Source organism: Pieris napi, chromosome Z, assembly GCF_905475465.1.
Source record: "Pieris napi chromosome Z, ilPieNapi1.2, whole genome shotgun sequence".
NCBI lineage: Eukaryota > Metazoa > Arthropoda > Insecta > Lepidoptera > Pieridae > Pieris > Pieris napi.
Window position 1 is genome coordinate 8,719,672 of NC_062259.1, and position 25,981 is coordinate 8,745,652.

The window sequence follows — 25,981 nt, forward strand, 5'->3', positions numbered from 1 at the left end:
ATTTAGCCTCTTTGGTGTGGATATAATTCTTTCGTATGGGTATTGTATGTATGTAGTGTTATGGATATTCTTATAACTTAAGATAAAAATATAAAGAATGAGTTTTCTTTTGAAATAGTCTCCTATAAACTTAAAAAAATATTTGTGCAGCCTTTTTAGTTAACAGGGATTCTATTAAATTTGATTCTTTAGTGTTCTTTAGTGATCTTGACTCAATAAGTATTTATTTTCGTTAAGATACAAAATCGTTTGTTAAGGTCAAAAATATAAATACAAATCAATTTACTAACAAATATATTAACTTATGTATTGTCACTTTGTTTTAGGGACTGAAATTAAAGGGCGTAGAGTGTAAAAACTAAAAAGTGGATTTTAGCTTCAAATTTTAGCCGGGACTCGGGAGTAGCCTTTCTATTCTCTAGTCGGTGGTCCGTTCAAGGTAGACGTCTGACGTATATTTGTATAGCTGTTATAGTTACTGTGTATCTGACATTTGTATCGTTTAAGCTTTATGATAAAAAAATATGGTAACTGAATTCTGAAAGCAAGCAAGTATAATCGTATTTTTCAATATTTTACGCCGAATCGTTGTGTCTTTATTTTCTGTTCTTGCAAAACTTGCTTAGTCGTTATAAAAATATCGCACATCATAATCGTTTCCGATTCCGTGTTGAATTGTGTTAACATAAACATTTGTGACCTGTGATTAGAATTTTTCATGTTTAGTTGTCTACAATTTACAACCATTAATATTAAGTAAGCTAAATTGTTATTTGTTACAGGTGAGGTTTTCGATTGGATAATGCGAAGAGTGTCTTGGAAATATTAACGACATAATGGAAGATATACGCACTAAACATAAAACAATACAAAATGCTGCTCATCACATCGCTTTGGAGTGTATTCATCCGCAGGTAAAAATGGTAGATATGTTTTCATAAGCTTACTAATTAGTTTTCTCTAAGATTGCTTAATTATTGTGATAAGTCTTTTGCCCCTCAGACCAATAAGTCGTTGTGATATAAAATACCTTTAATATAAGTGACCTGTAATATTATAAGATAGTGCAGATATCCAAAGTAAAAAAAAAGTTTTGAAGCCAAGAAGATATTACTATTATGTTACATTACCTATCAAATAATTAGATAAAGATTCATTCAACATTATAGTCTATTACAATTATATATTTATATAATATGTCCAATTATTATCCAGTCTCACTTAACTTTACTCTGTTATGAACTACCTGCTGATCTTTGAAGTTTCACCCTTGTTAATATAGGACCCTTGTACATCTTAGATGTGCGTCTGGTATTTACCCATTATAATTTTGTGGCAGCTTTTTCAAAAACCTGTCTGATTAGTTATTAATTGAAAATATTTTTTTTATCATTTATGTGTGCTGCGCAATAGGTTAAAGTTATATAAAAATTGGAGACAATATGTATATATATTTGAGAATAGACTGACCATAACCTATTTCTGGTAATTAAATTTTTTAGAAAATAATATATTTTGTAAGAAATTATTTGTGTTGGGTTTATATGAACAGAATATTAATCCTAATCAAAACAAATATGCTGTTCTCACAATTATCCAATTTTCAACAAAATCTGGTATGACATCATATAATTTAGATTAATGATGAACCATAAGAAGTTGGCTAGTTGATGGTATTTGTTCTTGTAATGTGACCCAGCTAGAACTTGTTCACAGTGTGGTTTGTTCATCTATGTCTGTATCCTTGGATATCACAGCCAGCACATGGATCCCCTTACCATGTACATCCTTATCCTTCACCTATCCGTCTTCAACACGCTTTTCAAGCTCAGCCAAGTCCAAAGATGTTTCATCCAAAGGGTCTGAAGCCTCTTTTTGTAAGTACTATTTCATTAAATAGACTTAATATATATCATCATACATAATTATTTCGCGTTTATTTCATAGGATACAAAATCAAATGGAACACCAAATGATAGCCCAATTCTTGGTCGGGCATTATGTCTTACTCCACGTGCAAGTCCTCTTCCAGGCCGCATTTCACACTTAAATGAAAAATTTCAAGAATCTCTTGTACTCAATTCTGATACGGAGGCTCTAGTTGCCAAGATAAGTGCCATGTTCCCTACTGTCAGTGAGACACACATCAAGATATTGCTGAAGAAGTGAGTACTACAATACATCTTTAAAAGTTTTACAGGCGTAACTTTGTTTCTAATTCGATCTGATTTCAGGTACTACAACCGTGAAGCTGTAGTAATAAGTGCTCTACAAGTAGAAAAGCACCCAATCACGACTCCAGGACCGTTAACTGCATCTCCATCTGCTTCAAGATTACACAAAGGTGCTATGGGAATTCACTCAGCTTTACAGTTAGCAAAAGGAGTTTCTGGCTCTTTGCATGGATCATGTCATTCCCCATTTACATTGACACCACAAGGTTAAACATCATATTATTTCTCATATCATTTGCTCACATATATCTAGATATCCAACGGGGGGCAAATTAAAGAAAGATAGTAATTTTATTCAATAAGAAACTATTACTTATCAATGTTTTTCATTGCTTTTGATTGTCGTTGTTATACATTTCATTAAATAAATATTCAAACCATTTTTATATTAGGTCCTTACATATGAATTTGAATTTGTATGGGTGGAACAAAAAGTAGATTTTTTTTAAATAGAATATATTTAATAAATCAAGTATGTGCCATTGCTATCTATGCACTGGCACATACTTGCTATATTACTTATATATATTATAGGTAGTTCATTGATCCCTTTACTAAAAAATCTTTGAAGGCGATTTCGACTCATCACTGTTAGGTTAGTTAGTTAAGGTATCCAAATTTCGAAAAAAAATGTAATCTGTTGGAGCAAGGTCCTAAAGCGATTGACCAGCCTTGGTTGTTTAGCAGCTGGCTTTTCCATCATGGTTTGCAGTTGCTGACAATAGACATCTGCCGTAATCGTCTGGCGTTAGTCGATTTGCTTCACTCAATTCGTGAGGTACCCACCTGTCAAGCTTTTTCAATTTGTTTCAAGTGGATTAATACAGTTTTATTACTAGCACCGCCTGCAGCTAACACAGACGTATTTTGCGATGGATCCGCTTCCACAATAGCCTTAAATTCTTCGCTATCAACTTAGGTCTCCGTTCGCCTCATGGCTTGTTCTGCAGGTCAAAATTTTAAAAATGAAAACGTTGGAACCAAAAACGCACTGTGTTTTCTTTTGCGACACCACCGCCATACACATCATTAATCCTATGAGCTGTTTCTGCATCACTGGTGCCACGGTGGAACTCATACCCATAAATAAGGCGATATTTGATGTTTGCCATTTTATAAAATGAAATGAATTATGGTTTTCAAAAACAAATGTACGTGTGTATTATGTAATATACGTGTATAGCTGTAAAAAATTGTATTTGGAAGTCCTAACCAAAGGAGAGATATGGGGTCAAAGTCGCCAGTACGATAAATCAATTTCATATGTAAGGATCTAATATGAACTAACTATATAACTTTTTCAATGATGTACTACAGGTTCACCATTACTATTACGTCCGACTTCAGGCGCATCAAGTTATTATGGAACAACAAAATCATATGAAGGTGGTCAAACTACAAAACATCAATCTCCTAAAATGAAATTGAAGTAAGCACTGGATTGTCCATTTTATTGAAAGCATTTATGTGCTAAACCTTGTTCTTATAAACAACAGAATGCCAATTAATCAATGTTCAATATCCTTTTAGTTTGACCTAATAAGCTTGTTTACAAAAATTATATATAATTTTATTTTACAAAAAATAAATTTAGCAGTACTGTGAGCTCAAATTCCACGCTTTTATTAATAACACCAATATATATAATATTTTAAGTAAAATTGTCCATAGACATAAATGATTAATTTGTTAATAATTGAGGTTTTTTCATTTCAGATATCTAAAAAGTGTTTTCCCAAAAGCTGAAGAAACATTGATTTTAGATGTTCTAGCAAATAAGGACAACAATGTTCAAACGGCCAGTGAAGAGCTCATTACTATGGGATTTAGTAAGAAACAGACCGTAATAATACCTGTCAAACAAGAATCTCCTCCGCCAATCAAAAAAAACGTCACATTAATGAAAACTACAGAAGAAAGAAAACAAAGTAGGTTTTCTTATGTCATAATTATTCATATTAAATAGCTCCCGAACTGCTATAGCGATTTTATGAAATTTTATGTTTACCTGGACCTTAAGCGAAATCGTGTTTTTGCAATTTATTACTGAACTGTTGCCTTACATTACATTAGTTGATGCTCTACGTTTATTTATTACCAGGATTTAGCTAGAGAACATTTTATGATTCTATGTACAAAAATAGAAGGCTCACTGCTGTAACTGTTTGTACAGGTTTATTTATAAACGTACTATAAGCCGTAATTAGTTTAACAATGTTTTTACACATTTTCCTGCTACGTAATACTTGATTTTACAACTCATAACTTTCAATATGAATTTACATTATACGTTTTGAGGATAAGCTTTAAGTAAGCAAATATGCGATTTTTTGTATACACTAAATATCGTTGATAATATCACATATTCTTTATATAATTTTTTTCCGCAGTTAAGGAGAACTTCCAGAAAAAGTACAGTAGTATAGCAGAAAGAGTGGTTTCTATAGCTCTTGAAAGCGTCGATTATAATGAAGAAAGAGCTGAACAAATATTAAATGCGGTAATCCAAGAAGATGCCCAGGCCCCGAAATCGGTAACAGTTACACAGGCGAAGGAAACAAAACGCACAGAAACTCCGGAAACAAAATTGTAAGTTGAATTATTACGCTATTAAATCTATATTTAAATAATTATGTGCCTGCTTATAAAAATGCAATTTTAAACCTTAACATTTTATATTAAAGCTTCTTAGCTTCACATCCGCACATATCGCCTAAAATAAAACGAATAAAATAATTTAAATACCATAATCTGACAATTCATAGGGTGATCTTGAAAAGAGATTTAGCGGTAATTGTGACTCCCGTACATGCCAGATGTGTTGGATTTTGACAAATGCGAGTCATAGTTCGAGCTAAAGCTGTCTAAACACCGAAGCCGCCGGCACGAACCCGGCGGGCAAGGCCGGCGGCCTTGGTTTTAACGATGTTAGCGGCGGTTTGCGCCCGCGCGATCTACCCCGCGGCACGCCCCTCTCCGCTCTTCACCACCGGTTACCCACCGGCTTTTAAGAAATAGTGACGTGTCAGTGTTTTTTATCGACTAAACATTATGGAATCCGTTAATGAAGTGGAGAGAAAAATAAAAAAGGGTGCGTGTACTTATGTACGGGCGTAAGAAGTTATACTTCTTTGGCATTATTAAAAATAGTTTTTGATGCAGCAAATAATTAATTACAATTAAATAATCAAAGACTGTAAAAGTAGTCATTATAGTCAATAAAGTTCAGTTTACATTTGAAAAATTAAATAAATATTTATTATTATTCTCTAACATTAAGTGTAACATAAATTCTAGTAGGTAGGTATTATTCGAATGTTGTTTTATAATTATGTCCAATGCCGTACCATCTTCCATGGGCAACTTCATTCTGTTAATTTTGTGTCACGGTGCGAGCGCATCGTAAAATTTCAATCTCATAAATTTTTCATAACGTGCCTAAAGAAGTATAACTTCAAAAATTTAACAAGTCACTAGCGAGCACTTGGCAATCACTAATTGTGAACACTGCATGCCGCGACTGTCGTGCCGCCGGGAAAATTGTCAGGCTCGCAACTTCTAAAGCCGCCGGGTTCAGCCGCCCGCACTAACCTGGCGCTGGTGCTGGCGGTCGGCGGCTTCAGTGTGTAGACAGCTTAAGTCTCGCGTCTGAATTACCTATAAAGATTACACACGAAAATTGGTCAGAATTCTATAATTATTTGCGGAAATTTGCAAATCATATCATTCACTTAACACAACACTTGTGATATAATTACAATATATTACAATCATAAATGTTGTTTGATCATCGCCCATACTCATACATTCGGTACGGTTAGTTGCGTCGAAGAAGAGGAAACGACTCCAGCGCCGGCACCTGTTACACGCCGTATCAAGACATGGACGGAACATTTGAAGTATGTTTGCATGCATTAAGTTACCATGATGTAATAACCAACGAATCAGCTGTATATTATTTACCTTTATACTTATTAATCTTGTTTTATTAACAAGAAAATTTTAGCGTCATATCTCGTCCCAAAAATACTAATAATTTCTTCATGGAATTTCGATTAATATTTTATCTGTAATTCAAAATTGTATGGAAATAGTTAAATTTTTCATGGCTCTAAAAGTCTTCTTTCTGTTAACGTGTTCTAATCCTTGTACGTTATAAAGTTTTTATTACGATTAAATTTTAAATTTGAATAATGTTTCGCCTCGTTTTATTACGCCACGGTGACTTATTGTCTGTCTTGTGTCAGCATGTAAGTGTTTGTTCATTAAAACATGTTTAGTATTAATAATTGTAAGTGTGTTGTCCGGTTTAACTCGATATTATAAATCTTTGTGTAAAGGCCGATTTACATTATCTTAGTGTTTAGGAGAGTGCTTTAGGATAGTACTTTAGTTGAAACATGTAAACGCTACTTGCTTTAGTAAACGCTACGCTAAAGAACTTGCCTTTCAAGTTCTACTAAAGCACTCTCCTAAACACTAAGATAATGTAAATCGGCCATAACATTAGCTATGTTATTGATGAAATTCGTCACCATGTAGTCCAGAATTGTAAAATACGTATATCTGGGACTGTGTTGTAGTGTGTGGTATACATTTTCGTGCTTTTAAAATGTTCCATAACAGTTTCAAAGTATGAATGGAGTAGATTGTCCATGTTTCCGAATATAAATTTCCCAGGTGTAAATAGATCATTTTGAAATCGGAAACCACTACGAGCTTGTATCAATTATTATAGGATTTATTAGAAATTTACTGAAAAAGAGGATTTTTTTCCAATTCTAAAATATATAAGTTTTAATTGGTTTTCGTTTTTGGTAACGGTCTAATTGCGCTCTAAATGATGATTTCGCTCTAAAGTTATAATTTTATCGTTAGATGTCATTGTCATAACCATTTTATGATTTTAGCCTCAGTGAAATAATATTCGCTAATATCTAGCTCAATAGGGGTTTTAAAATATAAAACAACGATAGGTTTGCATGACTATGTGTGTGACGTTTTTAATTTAAATAAGAATTAAAAATTACCCGTTTTATTGTAGGCCCATAATTAAATCTTCAACGAAAACCGAACCGAAATATAAGTCTCAATACTCTGGGCACAATACTGGTCCTAATCCAACCCTAAGGCAAGGGCCGAAGGACAATTTGTTATTGTAAGTATTGTTGTAAGATTTGTAAACCAGTGTAGCATCTTCCATAAATTTATGGCTTCTAGTCGAACTACTTTACTAATCTATAGTAAAAAAGCGTTGATTTTCATAGCTGGATCTTAGGTTTCAATACTAAAATAACAAACATCTATGTGACTATAAATCATTATAATATTTCTCTTAAATAATCCACAATGTGGTGGTTAACAAAAAAAGCTTATAATTTTTTGTCTATGGTATACAGCGTTATAAGACTATAGATATTTGTTAGAAAACGTTATATATATATTTAATACGTGCATTTTCTGTACTTCTTTTAATTTGTTTGACTACTTTCATTAGGGAGGACTATATGACTTGGAATGGCCCAAATCCTCAACTTCGTATCGGCCAAACGGTTAAAGCCGATGGCCCAGAATCGCGTAAAAATACATTCATGGCCGTCTGTGGACCCTCAGGCACTGCTAAAGGCCCGGCAGGTATTGCAAAAGGCTCTGTGTACAATCTTAACAAGAAGACCACAAAAATGTAAGTAATGTTCGATGAGCTCCGTAACCATGGTATACATAAAAGAGGGTTATCATCATCATCATCACATCCGACCGAAGTTCATCCTTTCCAACCTTATATAATTATCCCAGGTTTCCTATTGTCTAGTGGAGTATGGTAGCATTGATATTTTATTTAAAATTTAGTTCATCTGCTAAGTTGCTAAGCATTAGCGATGCATTGCTAAACATAAGTATCAAATTCTGTGTCTTTCTGAATAAAGATAGTTTTCACAGAACATTTTGTTATGCATAAACCAGCTATCTTTAATGTTTAAAGAATTTATATATTCATAAAAATTCTCTTTCGTGTGTTTCTGACAAATTATGTTAAAACTGTAATGAAAAGAGACCGGCGAGTTAAAATGGTACAATTCAACTGTTTTATATTAAAAGTTTAAATTTTTAACATAAAGAGGTTTTCGATCTGTTCTCATATTCAACGATTTTGATATAAATTTATCTCTTTCAGTGTGGTGTAAATTTTAACAAGGCATTCACCGTAGTAAATACAAAAGTACGACTTAGATATTATGAAAGCTCAGATGTTTAGATGTAAGGATATTTTTTTATTTCTATGTTTTTTAAGGAGAAATTATTTCTATATACATATTTTATTATCAAGTTATTTCTTAGTCCTCGATTTTCAATAGTTTTAAATAGCATAAGTACATAGGTAAATTTTTTTATTACGCAATGATTCTTCTTACCGTTCGATTGTAGATTTAATCAAATATATTGCTATTATAAAATTTATTTTATATAGTGCGTCTGCAAGAAGCAGCAGAAAAAGACTTTAAATATTATTAAACGTCGACGGTTATTATTAATAATGCCAGATGGTAAGCTTTAGACACAGAAACAGGTCTGATCAAAGCACTAACTGATTAAATCTACCATCGAGTTACTTCTTATTACAATATATGTGTTCTCCATTTAATTGACTTCCATTTACCCAGACTTCGTGAATTTGAATTTTTATATATTGTATTACAGTTAAAATATCGGTAATGATTAAATTTGTAATTTAAGAATTATATTTAATAGCGCTGTTTATTTTCCAACGTGTCTAAACGTTTAATACTGTTTTGGAAAAAATTCAGGGTATTTCAAAATGAGACGACAGCTTAGCTTACGTCTACAAGGGACTTTGTTCCATATTTAATCTTCCTTTTCTGTATTATCTCTTAAAACTGTGCCAAATTTAAAGCCATTTGAATAGATTTGTATAAAATTTTACGTAGAATGATTGCATTAGTCTAAATTAAATATATAAGTATTATGTGTATGTTTTTAAGTATAGACTAGGTAATTAGGAGTGATGCACCATAACAGTATAAAGGAAACAATTTTAAAGCTCAAAATGTTTCTTGATAGCCAAAACATCGATTATATTGGTTTTAAATTAGTGATAAAGTAAAATATTTTGATCTCAAAATAATTCTAGTCTAGTGATCTAGTCAATTAGATAAGTTTGCTGTAAGCTTTTGTCCAAATTAAAGTTAATTTTAAAAGATGGTGTTATTTTTTCTTGTGTATTAAATTTATATACTCATATAAAGCTGTATTGTTTGCCTGAATACATGTGTAAATACTCTAAATATTGATGAATCAAGGACAGCAACACAATCGACCAAACAGTTGCTAGGCCACTATACAGTAAAAAAGATACTAGAAAAAGGAAATACAATTTTATAAGCACACACACAAGAAGCGTTAAAGCATTCTATTAATAAATGTAAATGTAAGGATTGGCCTCGACTAAAGCAATGCTTTTCTCTAATTGACGTAATTCTTGTTCCATCTTTGATTTTTTAAGAATTTTCGGTGTGGTATCCGTCAGCATCGGAAGTTGTAGAAATGCCTTTTGCATTTTTTTCCAATTATTTTTCAAGTCCTAGAACCACAACAGAAAAAAATACCCATTCACAGATAACCTATTGGACTACATATTTAATATTTGAGTATTGATCAAGAAAGAGCCATAGATGACTCAAGCTTTTTTGAATGTCTATGCATAAAACGCAAATCTACTTAACTGTAGTTTTAAAACAATAGCGCCTGATCGATGGAATGGAGAGCGAATCAAAGTTATTTTACAACAATTTAAACGTAACTACATCTGTGACATATGCGAATTACCATAGCCGAGGATTCGAGCTCCGATTAAAAATTATTCTCTCTGTTTACCTATTAAGAAAAGTAATAAAATAGTCGCATAACTAAGTGTGCGTGATACATGAAGGGAATACTTAGGTAACCCACACACTTACGTCTAGAAGGTTCTGCCGTTCTTCTTCATTAATCAGTTTACAAATACTTTCTTTGTGTTCCTCAGCATATAAAATTTTCTCATATTCTCTCTGACGTTTCCTGTTCATTTTAACCAAATATTCAGGCATCTTGCCAAAATCAGGCCGCAAACAGTATTCCGGTACTTCACCGGAACCTTTAATTTTTTTAATATGGCCGTCTCTTGTATCCACTAGTCTAAATAAGATAAATTTATTATTTCCTGAATTTATACAAACTATCTCAAACAAGTTCATTTAATGGTATAACAACTTGTTATAAACATTATTTTTACATTTCGTCAAAACCTAACGTTTTTAATAAAGGCACGGTTTTACCTACCTTGGCTCCACTGGTTTGGGTTTGGTTTTTATTGCCTTTTTTATATTCAATACTTTGAAGTTTATTTTAGGCTTTTCCGGCTTTTTTCCGGGAGGCGGCCGTTTAGGAACTGGAGGGAGATTTCCAGATACAAAACATTTGTGGTCGGATTTTTTTATAGGTTGACCAATTCCTTCCCCTTTTTTCATAAATTGATCTGGAGGGTGAAGTGGAGTTTCTGCATAACCGAAAAGGCGTCGCATTTGTGGAAGTTTTGTTTCTTTCAATTGCTTCTCCAGCTTTGACTCATACCTGATACAAATATAAACTATTGATTATTATTACTATAAAACATTAAATTACCATGATCGTTAGATCGCTCATAGTATTAAGCTAAATAATGTATAAAAATTAAAAAATATGCTATGGGTGAGTACCTATATCAGTATACAAATCTTTGTTATAAACCTACTCTGTTTGTTTGTCTACGTGTTTACGATAGCATTATAGTCTTTTAGTAGGTAGGCAGTGGCGTAACAATAGGGTGGCAGTGCTGGCAAAATGCCACGGGCCCCCGACCTAAGAGGCCCTTGCCCAAGAGATATTATGTTCTATGGATGAATGTGTCGTCTCCAATACGCATTGGCCTAGTTTGAGGACTACAGAACATTCCCTCTCACCTAAGAGAGGAGGCCTATGGCCATTAGTGGGACATATTATACAATGTGTAATTGATTACTCTGAAAATCGATGACGATTTTTACTGATAGGGCCCCATCAAAAGAATTTGCCACGGGCCCCAGATGGTATAGTTACGCCACTGTAGGTAGGGTCGAGGTTCTAAGACCTATTTATTGTCTTTTTTATATTTATTTTTCTCCTGACCCTTAACCCGATACCATCATTCCATTGGATTTTACTGAAAACTGACTTACCAAGATTTTCTCAATTATTTAATTTAAAAAAAGGTTGGGCCTCTTCGCTACACTTCAAAATAAATAAATTATAATAATAAACTTCTAGAACATAAGTGAATTAGTCTCTTGATGTGTATTTATGTTATACTTTCATTGCATAATAAACACCTACCGTGGAGTTTTAGGTGGGTCAGGAGGGGGTTTGTCCAAAATAGTATAAATTACTTCATCGTGTTTTGTAATCTCTACTATTGACATTTTTTTACGACTCAATATACAAATATTTAATATAACTATGTAAATTAAAATTATCTAAGTTTCCCGTCAAGCAATAAACAAAATATTTGTTTACACGGCAACGCAAAGAGTACCTATATAATAACTTCGTTGTACAGCAACGGTTACGGGTTAAGCACGATGGTAACGAGTTTCCAGGGCCAGAAATATGTCAAGATTTACATATATTAGTTTAAATATTTTTAGTAGGGACGGTCTCTATGAGACACCACTACCTTCTTTATAATGATCGCCCTAATACAGAAATGTTGCACATTCAATAATTCATTATCATAACATCTTATTCTGTATATATGCAAATAAATAAAAATCTAGATTTAAAAGTTCAAAATGTCAGAAGTTATTTTCGTGTATTCGTTAGTTTGCTAATTAATGTTACACTAATACGTAGTGACCTATTTCTTAAATGTGTATTAATCTGTATGATGTAGTCTATGGATTTTAGCAAATTGAAATATCTGCAATTAAAATGAGACCGTTCTTTTTATCTGTGTAACTTATAATTTATGTTGACATTGCAATATTATGAGAACATACTTTATAGATAAAAAAAATATTATTTTATTGTTGACAAAATTTTAAATAGATACTTCGTATAATTTTTTTGACTAATTTACATATACACTATTTCTATGTTGTTCATAGCAACTTAATAATATCATTAGTCTTTGAATGTCTTCTGTTGCAGTTTTCGTACATTTTAAACAAATAATGTCATAATAATTAACTTTCAGTGACTTCGCGAAATAGTTATAAAATATGTTAGCTAATCGTTTAAAGCAAGATATTTTTAGATTTAGCACTTATAAGTGTGTAGGGTTAACTGTACGGTCAATATCTAGCCTAAATATTTTGGATCAAAAGAAGAACTTAAGTAACTGTTTAGAGGATTTGCCCTCAAAGGCTAAAGTAGTAATATGTGGGGGTGGAGTTATGGGCGCAGCTGTAGCTTATCATCTTTCAAAACGAGGATGGGGTGGAGACACAGTGATCATAGAAAAAGAAAGGTAAATTTTACCTTTGTCTTTGATTTTTGAAGTAAATACATGTATGTCTTTAAAGGATGCAAATTCAAAACGTATCATTTAAAATATTGTTTTTTAAAGAAAAACATATCTATAACAGAGTAGGTGAAGGAAGTAGGTGGCATTCTTCCGGTCTTGTTGGAGCATTTAAGCCATCTTTAGCTCAAGTAAAAATTGCTCAATCGTCAATACAACTGCTTAAAGATCTTGAATCCCAGGGAAAAGAAACTGGTTGGAAACAATGTGGGTCTTTACTTATTGCAAGAACAAGAGATAGAATGACAGTATATCGAAGAATGAAAAGTCAATCAGTGTAAGTAAATTATTTTTAGGATAGATACTAATTATACAGGTAACACTTGTATTTATGATATATTTTTTATTTACTTTTTATGTATACTTTTTCAAAAATTTATTAGTTGGGTTTGTGGGACTTTAATTAACTTAAAAATTAATACTTATTAGGTCCTGGGGTATATCTTGTGAGCTTGTGAACCCAAAAAAATGTCAAGAAATCTGGCCTCTGCTCAATGTTGATGATGTTCTTGGAGGCCTATGGATACCAGGGGATGGAGTGGGTGATCCATATCTTTTTTGTATGTCACTCATGGAGGAAGCAATAAAAAATGGTAAGCACACAATAAAAGCTGGTAAGTAAAAAGTAATGAGTTTTTCACAAAACTGATTGGTTGTGGTTTTACTGAAATTTTATTGATTACCTTTTTTAAAATTTATCTTATAAATAGGTGTTGGAGTAAAGGAGGAATGCTCAATAACAGCAGTACATTCTAAAAATGGGCGTGTCTCTGGAGTTGAAACTACCCAAGGGCCCATTGAATGTCAATATTTTGTCAATTGTGCCGGTTTCTGGGCAAGGCAGGTATGATCACTGACTGTTTGAATTAAAGAAATATATTGCTTACAGTTACTAACCTATTAGCAAAAATCCAAATCCCAATTATATATAAAATATATTTTTAACTTGCAATTTGCTATGTTCATGTTTATTTAATTAAAATTGTATTTGGTTCTTTTCTGGTTGTAATCAAATACAACATTAACATTATCCTATTGCCTACAGCATTTTATTCACAGATGTACCTTTTTTAATAAGTATTTCTGCATTACCATATTGCCAATTTATTTGAATATGATTAAACATATCTTATATGTGTATTGATGTAAAATCTCAATATCTTACAGGTGGGACAGCTTGCAAAGCCTCAAGTAAAAGTTCCATTGTTGCCATGTGAACATTATTATTTGCATACAAAGGAAATTGGAAATCTCGATCCAATGACACCAGGTATGCACATTCCTAAAATATTTAACTGTCTTTTTGATAACTTTGTATATGTCTGGTTATAATTAAGCTTTTATTAAGTTTATTTATGATCTCTACTTATCTATAGTGCGTTCACTTAATATATTTGTGACTCTTCCGGAAACAAGTTGTAACTTTTTCTATAAAAAACATTGTGGTTTTCTTTTACAGTACGGCTTCGAGTTAGTGCACATATTAACACAAAGTAATTCCATTGGTACATAAGTGAAAACCGTACATACAACTTCTCTTTTTTAATTCATTCGCTCAAGTAGTAGGCAGTGGATAACAAAGATCCGAAATTATTTAATATTAATTTTGTTACAATTTTCAGTGCTCCGTGATCCAGATGGCTATATATATTTGCGAGAACGGGATGGTTGTATTTTAGCTGGTGGCTTTGAACCTATAGCAAAGCCAGTTTATGAAGAAGAAAGTAAGTTGATCACTCATTATTTGTTTATAAACAATGACCTGTGCATTCTAAACCACTACGATTATAACTGCAAGGTAGCTTTTACCTTTCGTAAATACATTATTAAGGTGAATGATATTTGTTTTGATATTTTCTATGTAATTCGATTGCATTTTGTTCATTTCGCATTGGGCCTTAGTAAATACATATAAATCTTTGTAGTCGAAAATAGTACACAGCGGTGCTTACCCGAGGACTGGGATCACTTCCACGTGTTACTCCAGGAACTTTTAAAACGTGTGCCATCTTTGAATCAATCATTTCTACACAAACTCTGCAATGGCCTTGAGGCATTCTCACCAGATTGCAAATGGATTGTTGGTGAAGCACCTGAAGTGAGTACTTACCTTTTTTCTGCAGCAATGACATTAGTCTAAATGCTTTGTAATTCGGTCATGCGTTCGATTCCTGCTTAAAAGTAATGTAACAGACGCATAACGCAGCACCAATACGGAACTTTAAATATTTAATATTTTACATGCGTTACTAATGATAATACAGCTGTATCTCATATGCTATAAAAAGAATTTAAAATAAATAAACTTCTATTAATTATAAGAGCAGCATTAAAAACCCCAAGAAGCTTCTGAAGTTAGATAATTTTAAGCTTATGTATGCATTTATTGGCGTTCGATTACTCCTATTGTCTTCTTAAATTTCTCACGTCATAAACGCAAAGTAAGCTTTCTTGAAACTACAGAGCCAAAGTGCTTAGTAACGGTCTTGGGTAATTGTTGTTGAATATAGTCCTACATGGACCATTTTAGTGTTAACTTATATAATATCCACCGATTTTAATTCTATTATTGTTCCAAGGATTTTGTATAAGATCATATATGCTTGTGTGTTAATCTTATACTTGGTGTCGGGGAAATTTGTCGTATAAGGTTTATAAGTTTTTTCGGAATGTTGAATGACATGAACCCAGCTGTATATTTATGCTAAATTCGTGTTATTCAACGTTTCGCAATGCTTATCTTCTGTCAGAAACATGATCAATGGTGACTGGTGAGTCATTTATATGCTATGCATGCGTAAATTAAAAAAACTACTAGATCAATCATGTCTTTGTGTTTATTATATATGTTGCTTAAATTATTACTCTGATGTTTGATGTTTTCCTCAGTAAACTAAATTTGGGAATGGACGCTTTGAGTATTCATACTTTTCATAGTAATAGTGGCTTATCGAAGGTTTATGTTTTTATTTAATACATGTCACTTTAATAAGCTTGCTTGACAAATACATATGCATCTGCTGATCATACTTATTATTTAGAAAAATGGGTAGGGCACATTAACCAATTATTAGTTATTATCCGTATAGATAGTTATTTTTATTGCGAATTGACGTATAATTATTGCCAGCAATTTGGCACGGATATTCTATTTTCTGCTCATGAATGTATGTCCTTACAGATTTTTAATTACCACGTGGCGGCTGGTATGAAGACTGTGGGTATATCAGCCGCTGGTGGTGTGGCCGAGGCCACGGTGGATGAGATTGTCGAAGGTTATACTAAGTATGACATGTACGAATTGGACATCAGCAGATTCCTCGGCTTACACAATAATAAGCGGTTCCTTAGAGATCGAGTTAAAGAAGCTCCTGGTGAGGAATTTTAAAATTCTTATTCAAATTCCTAGTACATCTTTATATATATAATTCTTCTGTGAGTGTGTATGTCACTGAACTTCTCTCAAACGACTGGACCGATTTTGATGAAATTTTTTGTGTGTGGATCTGGGAATGGTTTAGATTCACAAATCAGCCCGCTGCAGTCGGTACTTTCATACTTTGCTTTACTAATTGCTTGAAATATCATGCAGGACAACGTCTGTCGGGTCCACTAGTATTTCTATAGTATTTTTAAATGAAAGTGAATGCGTTTCGGTTCTAACGAGGTAACTACAAGAGTAATCAGAATCATAAAATGATAGATGGTTTATAAGTAATTAGTTAAGTTAAAAAGTACTTTGGAGTAAATTGTTTGATCTTTTTTTTGCTTCGACAAGTCACATATGCTGCTATATTCAAATAATTAGAAAGTATATATTATTATATTTATATAGTATTTACTACGTATTGTAATGGCTGTAGTGAAGAGCATATTGATTAAATTTAATCTACGTTGGTTTTGATTATATTATATATATTTTTGTTAAGTGTGTACAGCTGTCTCACAGAAGTATGGGCCTACTGATCGTGGCCCATTTTTTGATTAAGGTTTTATTATTTATTAATTTTTTTATCTTGGGGAGAAATTACGGTTATTGTGCTTGAATTAGCTCGGTCTGTACCATGCCGGTTTTACACTTGTGGTTAGAAAAATACCTGAACCAAGGCCTACGAGTGATTTTGATAGGCTTTAGTGTGCTTTAAAAAATTATAGGTATTCACTACGGGTTGCCATACCCCTTTCATGAGTTTGAAACCGGGCGAAACCTTCGACTTTCCCCGTTTTACCCCACGCTAAGAGACAAAGGCGCTGTGTTTGGACAAGTTATGGGCTACGAACGACCGACTTGGTTCGAATCTGTGGGTAAGTTCTAGTTATCTTTAGGATTATCTTTTGGAATGTTATTTTATCCTCATTATATAATTAATATGATTATATATTAATATAATTTCATGTTTAAAAAGAGAGCCTACTCCTCCCTCAAAGGCCGGCAACGCACCCACTAAAAATGGGTGTCTATGGGCTGCGTAGACTGCCCTTTTTGGTCGTCCCGCAGCTCGTTTGCCCCCCTATTTTATATAAAAATAATAATAATATATATATATATTTATTTATTTATTTTATGCACCAACAAAGTAGACACTAATACAAGTAATGTAACACAAACACAAGCCAAGTGCTACCCCAATTATAGGCGCATACCACATTCTAAATTTTTATAAGTACATTAAAAGAAGAAAAAATTAAGTTAATATTCCGCCAATATTCATTTGAAATGGCCTAATATATATACATACTTGTTGTAACGTGTTTTAGTATTCTGGTAACTTCCGCAACAATGCCAATGGCTCGTAAAAAATGTAAATCTAAATATATAATGAAAAAAAATCCATAATCAGCCTACCCTAGTACGATGTACTATAAATTTGGTTTGTGCATGTGTGCGTGAATGACAGTATGTGTGACTATTTACTTAATATTATTTTATGTATATCATTCCTGTGTTTCGTTTTTATTAAATAAGTCGTAATTTCACTACATTATCTATTAAAACCGAATGTATTTATGTTATTTATAAGGCGCAGGAGTAGTGTTAGTCTATAGTCGTATTTTTAATTAGACGAAGCCAACTGACAGTAGCTAATGTCACTTTGTAAAATAATGTTGCCATATTTAAAGTAATAGTGATGCGTTCAGTTCTTGTTCAATCAGATGAATGAACAATGAGTGTGAATAGTTAATCATTTCAAACAATAAAAGAATATTATTTCTATTTCAAAATTGTATAAAAGTGCTCTGATATAAGTAAGGTACTAGTACTATGTAACTACAATCACTTTTTTGACGTCTTATTACAAAGCGCGGCGCGGCGACTAGTGCCATCACCGATCATTCATTCAGGGGTTTTTACTTTGTCACAACACTATTTTTATTTCCTTAAAAATTGACAACACCGTAAACGTCAGTTGACTTAGTCAAATTAAAAATACGACTATAGTGGGTTCAGCGTGTGACTCTCGTCCCTGAGGTCATAGGTTCGAACCTCGGCTGTGCACAAATAGACTATCGGTCTATGTGCGCACTCGCTCGTTCGGTGAAGAAAAACATCGTGGAAACCGGCATAACTAAGAGACAAAAAGTCGACGGTGTGTATATTATATTGAAAAAACAAATGATCACTAAACAGATACACATATCTGAGGCTCAGATTATAAAAGGTCGTAGCGCCACTAATTGTACATAAGAGCAAATTGCATTGCAAAGAGCATAAAGAGCGTACCATTTCTTAAAAGGCCGGCAACGCACTCGCGAGCCCTCTGTCTTTGAGAGTGTCCATGGGCGGCGGTATTACTTAACATCAGGTGAGCCTCCTGCCCGTTTGCCTCCCGTTCTATATAAAAAAAAAAACATTTTTCTTTCGCAAAAAAACAGTTGAAGTTTATTAAAATATTACAGAGAAAGAAGCGGATATGCCGCGTCCTTTCAAAATAGCCCACACAAAAACATTTGGAAAACCGCATTGGTTTGAAACAGTACAAAGAGAGTATTGGGCCTGCAGGGAAGCAATAGGATTAGCGGATTATTCCTCCTTCACAAAAATTGATATACAGGTATTGTTTACACCTTTTGTATGAATAAATGTGCGTGAGGGGCGTGCATCATGTAATGAATTAAATAAAGGTCAAACAACTAGACATCAGTTCTGAAAGGAAATGTCACAACACTTATGTTGAAGAGAAGTTGCAAATCACACAATAAGTTTGATATGCGCGAGAGGCGTGTAAAATATAATAATAAATTAAATATAAGTACAAGTAGTAGTTTAAGATGCTAAAAAAGGAAATGTCATGAGTCACCAAATTATATCAATAAAACTTACACAGCACACAATAGCAAAGAAAAAAAAATTCGATGTAAGTGAATATGGAAAAATAGTTTTAGAAACTCGATTAAAAAAAAAAACAGTTATTTAGACGCAAAACTAACTCACATGGCTGATTAACAATAATAAAAGGAATAAGTTTCGTTTTAAGTGTGTAATGTGTGTGTGTGAGTTGTGGTTGTAACTGGCCCTGGCTCAGCATTATGCTTTGGAGCAGACGTATTCCACAGCGCTGGTCATTCTGCCAGAGGCCACAACAGTTAGACTAAACAACAAGTTAGTCAGGCTAAAATGACACTTCTTATCGGTTAGCAAGCAATTTTTCATAGGTTTTTTCAGTTATAATACCACAAGAGCTTCAAAATTATCGGGCATTTCCCTCAAGGTTCCCTGCAAACATATATAGTCGTCATGACGACTATATTTGTTTGCAACGAACCTATCGGGAAATACCCGATAATTTTGAAGCTCGTGTGGTATTCGGGGGATTATTTTTCCGACCCAAATGTCGGCCAATAGAATTGCACCATGAGACGAAATGTACAGTTAACAAATAAGAATTTCATAATGAATAAAACAACTACTTAATACTTTTCTTGAAGCAACGACCAGAGAAAATTTTCACAAAAAATTATCAGTATAATACCATGTAGGTTGTACCACGTGACGTCGAATGGTGCAATTCTATTGGCCGATATTTGGGTCGGAAAAATATCATTAATATTTCATGTTTTTTTTTTGTAATAAATCACTGGGTTTAACTGTTTTTAATGGCGTGTTATATGTGTGTTAACTAATCGTTAGTGAATACCATTTTAAAAAAATTGTTTAAAATTGCTCAATTTATAGTCGCAGGGCAATGAAGTGGTTGATCTCTTACAATATTTATGTTCTAATGACGTAGACGTCCCGGTGGGTAGTATAATACATACAGGAATGCAAAATGAGCGAGGTGGATATGAAAACGATTGCAGTTTAGCGCGCATATCAGAAAATCAGTAAGTTTTCGAAAAAAATATTCACTTTAAAACTAAATTATTCTGCTGATTTTAATCCACAAATCTTTAATATAAATGTCTTTGCTCCAACCAAATTCAACATTATCAAGATGCAGAGTTCAGAGATGAGAACAGTGATAGTCTGGTTAAACCACTGTTCCAACCAATCCTACCGTGGTTGGATCAAACCTAGTGATCAATCAATCAAATAACCACTGCATTAATGGACTTTTCTATGTGTCAATATACACTTGCAAGGAAAATATTGTGAGGAAACCGGCATGCTTTGACCCAAAAGTTGATAGCGGAAAAGATTCAGAACTCTGAGTTTAAAACCAAGTGTTGTAATGCCACTGTTTTTTATTTAATGTATAGTAGATAATGCAACGAAAAACTTCACGAAAATTCTTGTTAAAATCGCCTTCATATTTTAGCTATATGATGATAGCACCAACAATACAACAAACTCGATGTAAAGTATGGATGAGACGACACCTACCATCGAATGGTTCAGTCACATTGTCCGACGTCACATCAATGTATACAGCTATATGTATTTTGGGGCCATTTACGAGGAACCTCCTGTCTGAACTGACGGATACAGACTTATCGCCCAGCAATTTTCCATTTTTCACGTTCAAAGAATTGGATGTCGGACTTGCGAATGGTGTTCGAGCGATGAATTTAACGCACACAGGGGAGCTCGGTTATGTACTTTATATACCAAATGAGGTAAGAAGTTTTATCTTTCTGATTTTTTTGTATTGAATGTATTGTTTTTCTCTCCCTAGTTTTTAAATAAGGAGTTGTAGTGTTGGCCCTAAACATAAAAATTATTGCGCAAACTTATCATAGTTAAGTTTTAAATATATTCAAAGTACGGTATTCACATTTGGTATCAACAAATATAAGCTGTCCACGTTTAATACAGGTCCCATCTGTACATTTTATTTGAAGAACTTTTGCTGACTTTGACAATAGAATCGTGATATAGCAATACAGTTTTGTACGGATAACATTTTTGTATAAATTTTTATTAATACTTCGATTACAATATTAGATTTATAGTCCCGCACATATAATAAACACACATCTATATTAAGAATGTGGCTTTTTTTTTAAGATTATTAAATAGTTATAGAAAACCACTAATCGTAACAGCATACTTGAAAAAACTATAAAAAGTAAAAAGTTTACTAAATTGAGAATTTCTCATTGCAGTTTGCTCTGCATGTCTATAATCGACTAATATCACAAGGTGAAAAATACGGGATTTCTCATGTTGGATACTATGCGGCACGATCCCTCCGTGTTGAGAAATTCTTTGCATTTTGGGGTCAAGATTTGGACACTATGACGACGCCGCTAGAGTGCGGTCGCACTTGGAGGGTCAAGTTTGATGTATGTATAATAATATTAGAATTTAATTGGTTTTAGGATATACTTTGTTTATAGAAAAGGGGCCAAACGCTGGACCTAATGATAACCGATATCGCTGCCCATGGACACCCACATTACCAGAAGGATACTACATTATTAATTATAGAGAAGGATTCATTATTAAATAATAAAAACATTAGGTATATATGTTGTAATTTTATATTTTTAATGCAGTCAAAATTAATTATACAGGCATAATAATAGTTGTACATAGGTAACGCAAATGTTACCTTTATAATATTTACAATTTTATATGCTTAATAGTATTTGTTAATTTTATTCAATCCACGGAATACGTACGTAAAAGCATTTCACTACACATATCGGCTTCGACGAAATATGTAGCCACAAAAATCGAAAACAAGTAAATAAATATTATCGGGAAAAAACTATTGCGTCGTTTAGTTCGTGTTATATGTTTACGACGAAAATAATATCATTTACACCATAAGATTTTTGACCAAGTATGTTTTTTGCTCTAAGCTTATAAAAAATGAGTATTTGTTTGATTCATTTGTTGCTTACACTTGTGTCTTAAGCCACAAACTTCTAAACTTTTTGAGTTACGATTTTTTCTTAATTATGAATACTTTAGTCTGGTGAACATTTCCTACTAGAGTAAATACGTGTGTTTACACCGGTATATGGTGTGACTGTTCTTTGCTGTTTCATGCGAGTTCAGTCGGAGCATTCTATTCTATAGGCTGAACGATGAACCAAACGTTCACAAGCTTCTGTTTTATAATATTAGTGTAGATGACGTGACGCACTGCTGTTTATGGATATACTATTAATCAGCAATAATCAGTCTGATGGGCTGATAAAATTTAAAAAAGCATTAAGTGATACCTAATCCGCTGTTTTCCTAGTAATTTAATTACTAGTAAAATCTAAAATTAGAAGTGTTAAATTTTTTATTTTCAGTAACATTTATATTTACCATAATTGTGATATATAAATAAAATAAATATTTTCTTAAAATTACCTTTTTTCTTATAGAAAGATATACCGTTTATTGGTCGTGAAGCATTGCTAAAACAACGGGAGATGGGCGTAACACGACAATACGTTCAACTTCTTTTAACTGACCATGAGCATGAACTAGATCTCTGGTCATGGGGTGGAGAACCGATATATAGAGATGGGAACTATTGCGGACAAACAACAACGACAAGTTATGGATTCACTTTTAAAAAACAGGTAAGAATTAGTTGTGTTGGCACCAATGGATTTTCTATGTGCAATTTAACATCAATCATGCCGTGAAGGAAAACATCGGGAGGAAACCGGCCTTTGACCCTAAAAGGTGACACGTGTCAGGTACAGAAGGTTGATCGCCTACTTGCCTTGAAAGAAAAACAAATGATCACGAAACATATACATAAACCTCATCTGCTGATACTACTTTGTACACAAGAAAACAATTCACATAAAATTCGATAATATGTAAATCCATAGCTTATCTAATAGGGTAGACCGAGGCGAATCGGATCACAGGGCGAATCGGATCAAAATAAGAAATCTGTTGATAATTCAAATTTCACTTTCATATAGAACGCACTCAACCGGCGTTTTGTGTCTCTCCATTTACTGAGCACCTCCCGACATAAGCAGTATTTCGATCGCACTTGTGGATCAGTGGCAATACTGCTCGTCAGCCACTCGGTTTTTTGTGTGTGTCGCAATTTGGCGCTCATCTAAGGTTACGTACTTACGATTTCTTTGTGTCATATGACGGATTTGTCTTAAAATTTAACTACATTGGTTTATATTGTTAAGCAAGGTGTTAATATTGAAGAACCAATTCGCTTTTAAGTATAATCTTAGAGGTTAACGTCTAAAATATTTATTTTAAAAGTCTTAATTATGGGGCTAATCGGATCATATCCTTAGGGGCGAATTGGATGATACTTTTAAACTGATTTATTACATGTTTGAGGTTATTGATTCATATTTATTTCATGACCGCCGGAGAATGGTGTCAAGCAAAAATGAAAGAGGCTATAAATCAAGTCCAGAACAAAGAGTTGACCTTGCGTAAAGCTGCTAAGAGTTTTTCAGTACCGTTCACGAGCTAACAGAAAAAAAAGACCATATATATGTGAATTATGTGCCAATAGTTAAAATTGATCTTATTATTATATATTTTTACTGATTCCAAAGTTATTTAAAGGTGGGAACTGACCAACGTTACGATGTGTAATGTAACATGTAATGTAATGTTACACAGCGAGCATTCGTGCAGTCAGTACGTCGTGTTGCGGGGAAACACAACGTAACACGACGTACTGACTGCACGAATGCTCGCTGTGTAACAGTACATTACATGTTACATTACACCTCGTAACGTTGGTCAGTTCCCACCTTAATACTATACCTTAAAATTTTATTATATTTTGTGCACGATGTGTGTCCCCAAGAGTTGGGGTGAATCGGATATTTTCCTTTTTTTCGTTTTTAATAGCTAATTAAGAGAATATATGTATGATTTAACTTTTCAAATATTTATTTCATAGGTAATTGTTACTTCTTACGATTTTATCAATAAAAATAACATTATATAGCACTTTAGTATGATTTACTCAACCTCAAAGAAAAAGTGATCCGATTCGCCTCGGTCTACTATATATAAAATTCTCGTGTCACAATGTTCGTTCCCATACTCCTCCGAAACGGCTAGACCGATTGTTATGATTTTATGCATCTTCAGTAAGTCCGAGAATCGGCTACTATCTATCTTAGAACCCCTAAGTGATAAGGGGTGTGACCCCAAAAAAAAAATTATTCCGCAAAACCGAACAGTCTAGGGTAGCATAGCAAAATGTTCCATGTTGGTATGTACAAAGTAAAATCACATTAAGGAGAATCGAAGTTCGCGGGGGCCGCTAGTATTTTATAAAAAACTTTAGCGTTATCTTCCAGGCAACGAATTGTAGTATTTTGTGTTCATATAAATTAAAACTATATATATTTATCTTATTGGCTAATCATATCTGGTTAGGTAGGTTATTTGAAGATTAGATGTAGATTTTTTATACTTATTACTGACTTAATGACATGTTCTATAGGGTTGATATTTTTGTATGTACATATTATATACATTTTGGACCGATGGATAATTTAAATCTCTACTTTATAGAAAAAACTGATTCCCAGTTAATTTAGAATATTATCGTATTAATAATAAAAACAGACCTGTCTCTTTAAAAACTGATAAATTGCGTATTTTATGAACATTTCGCGTACATTTTTGTACATGATTTTTTTTCTTACTCAATATCGATTGAACATTTATACTGATGTGGAAATCAGAAAACTCTTGAACGTACTTTCTGTCTCTTTCTTTCTTTCTCTCTTTTTTCTATCGCCAAATAAATCGATTGTGTTTTACAGGTGTGCCTCGGTTTCGTTCAAAACTTGGATAAGGACGGTATACCAAAGAAAGTTACCAATGACTACATATTAAGTGGACATTATGAAATAGACATTGCTGGCATAAGGTATATAGTTATTTTTTCTTGCAACAATTCAATATCTTACGCATTTAACTTTCATAAAAATTTATTGCAAATTTATAAGTAAATATTATTTCGGTAAATAAAGTAACCATAAAATACATGTTAAATGTCTGGACGCATTTTATTGTGAACCAAAGGTATTGGTTATAAAATTTTCCGGTTTTACTGGCTTTCAAGGCAAAATTATTGCCTCCCATGACGCAAATCAACTACTAACTAAAAACTGTCGTATTTTGTCATAACAGGTACGCTGCAAAAGTAAATCTACATTCACCAAACCTACCTACGAAGTATCCAGACAAAGAGCGAGACGTTTATCAAGCCACGCGAAAATTACACGATCCGACCCAATTCCTTGGTAGACACTATCAGCCTTAATTTTTAAATATGTGCTTAGATCTTTATTAAATCTAAAATGAGTGTAATCTCTTTCATATATTTTAGATTTTTTTATTATATAAACACTTTATAGTTAATTTTTGAGATAATATTGTATTATGTCATTTAACAAATCACTCGTTTAATTTAATTTCATTTTTTTAGGTAACATCCATTTTTGTTTGTTAAGCTTTAAAATTGTCTTAGTTTTAAATGTTAAAATAAAAGTTAATAGACTATAAAAAAAATATAATGTTAATTATGTATAAGCAAATCAGTTTGACATATGTAAAATAAATAATTAAAGTTTGGTATTTCTGGCTTTATTGTTTAGCCTTCCTACATTATCCCCAAAGAGCCTGCTAAAATAGTAAATCTGTTAAAAAATGTTTTAGATTGACAATAATAATTTATCACTAACGCAAACCTCAATTCTAACTTACACTAATTACATCTTATAAATTATATTTACATATTAATTGTTATGAGAAGTGGTG

General features: G+C 32.9%; 3 protein-coding genes across 14 annotated transcripts; 2 read left to right on the forward strand and 1 right to left on the reverse strand.

Annotated features, from left to right (window-relative positions):
- The first annotated feature begins 462 nt into the window (after positions 1-462).
- LOC125062835 lies at positions 463-9,453 on the forward strand. 10 transcript variants are annotated; one of them, XM_047669011.1, is made up of 12 exons: positions 463-548; positions 783-923; positions 1,758-1,877; positions 1,948-2,165; positions 2,235-2,440; positions 3,552-3,663; positions 3,951-4,162; positions 4,625-4,823; positions 6,056-6,133; positions 7,279-7,392; positions 7,732-7,917; positions 8,410-9,453. In XM_047669011.1, the coding sequence occupies exons 2-12, from the start codon at positions 837-839 to the stop codon at positions 8,417-8,419; spliced, it is 1,542 nt and encodes a 513-aa protein (XP_047524967.1). In that variant the 5' UTR covers positions 463-548; positions 783-836; the 3' UTR covers positions 8,420-9,453. The 10 variants fall into 10 exon arrangements, with proteins under 10 accessions (XP_047524967.1, XP_047524966.1, XP_047524968.1 ...); XM_047669010.1 differs by having other exon boundaries at positions 467-552; XM_047669012.1 differs by lacking the exon at positions 463-548 and adding an exon at positions 559-702.
- Positions 9,454-9,609: 156 nt separating this feature from the next.
- On the reverse strand, positions 9,610-11,832 carry LOC125062837 (enkurin). The gene is made up of 4 exons (XM_047669024.1): positions 11,640-11,832; positions 10,572-10,862; positions 10,211-10,427; positions 9,610-9,834 (listed from the first exon to the last, which is right to left on the reverse strand). The coding sequence occupies exons 1-4, from the start codon at positions 11,723-11,725 to the stop codon at positions 9,667-9,669; spliced, it is 762 nt and encodes a 253-aa protein (XP_047524980.1). The 5' UTR covers positions 11,726-11,832; the 3' UTR covers positions 9,610-9,666.
- A 440-nt stretch (positions 11,833-12,272) lies between these two features.
- On the forward strand, positions 12,273-25,593 carry LOC125062834 (pyruvate dehydrogenase phosphatase regulatory subunit, mitochondrial). 3 transcript variants are annotated; one of them, XM_047669007.1, is made up of 16 exons: positions 12,274-12,771; positions 12,890-13,102; positions 13,255-13,418; positions 13,536-13,669; positions 13,993-14,095; positions 14,448-14,549; positions 14,751-14,923; positions 16,007-16,199; positions 16,981-17,130; positions 18,724-18,878; positions 20,000-20,148; positions 20,583-20,880; positions 21,370-21,549; positions 22,588-22,788; positions 24,982-25,088; positions 25,352-25,593. In XM_047669007.1, the coding sequence occupies exons 1-16, from the start codon at positions 12,524-12,526 to the stop codon at positions 25,482-25,484; spliced, it is 2,703 nt and encodes a 900-aa protein (XP_047524963.1). In that variant the 5' UTR covers positions 12,274-12,523; the 3' UTR covers positions 25,485-25,593. The 3 variants fall into 3 exon arrangements, with proteins under 3 accessions (XP_047524964.1, XP_047524963.1, XP_047524965.1); XM_047669009.1 differs by having other exon boundaries at positions 12,648-12,771; positions 12,871-13,102; XM_047669008.1 differs by lacking the exon at positions 16,981-17,130 and having other exon boundaries at positions 12,273-12,771.
- Positions 25,594-25,981: the final 388 nt, after the last annotated feature.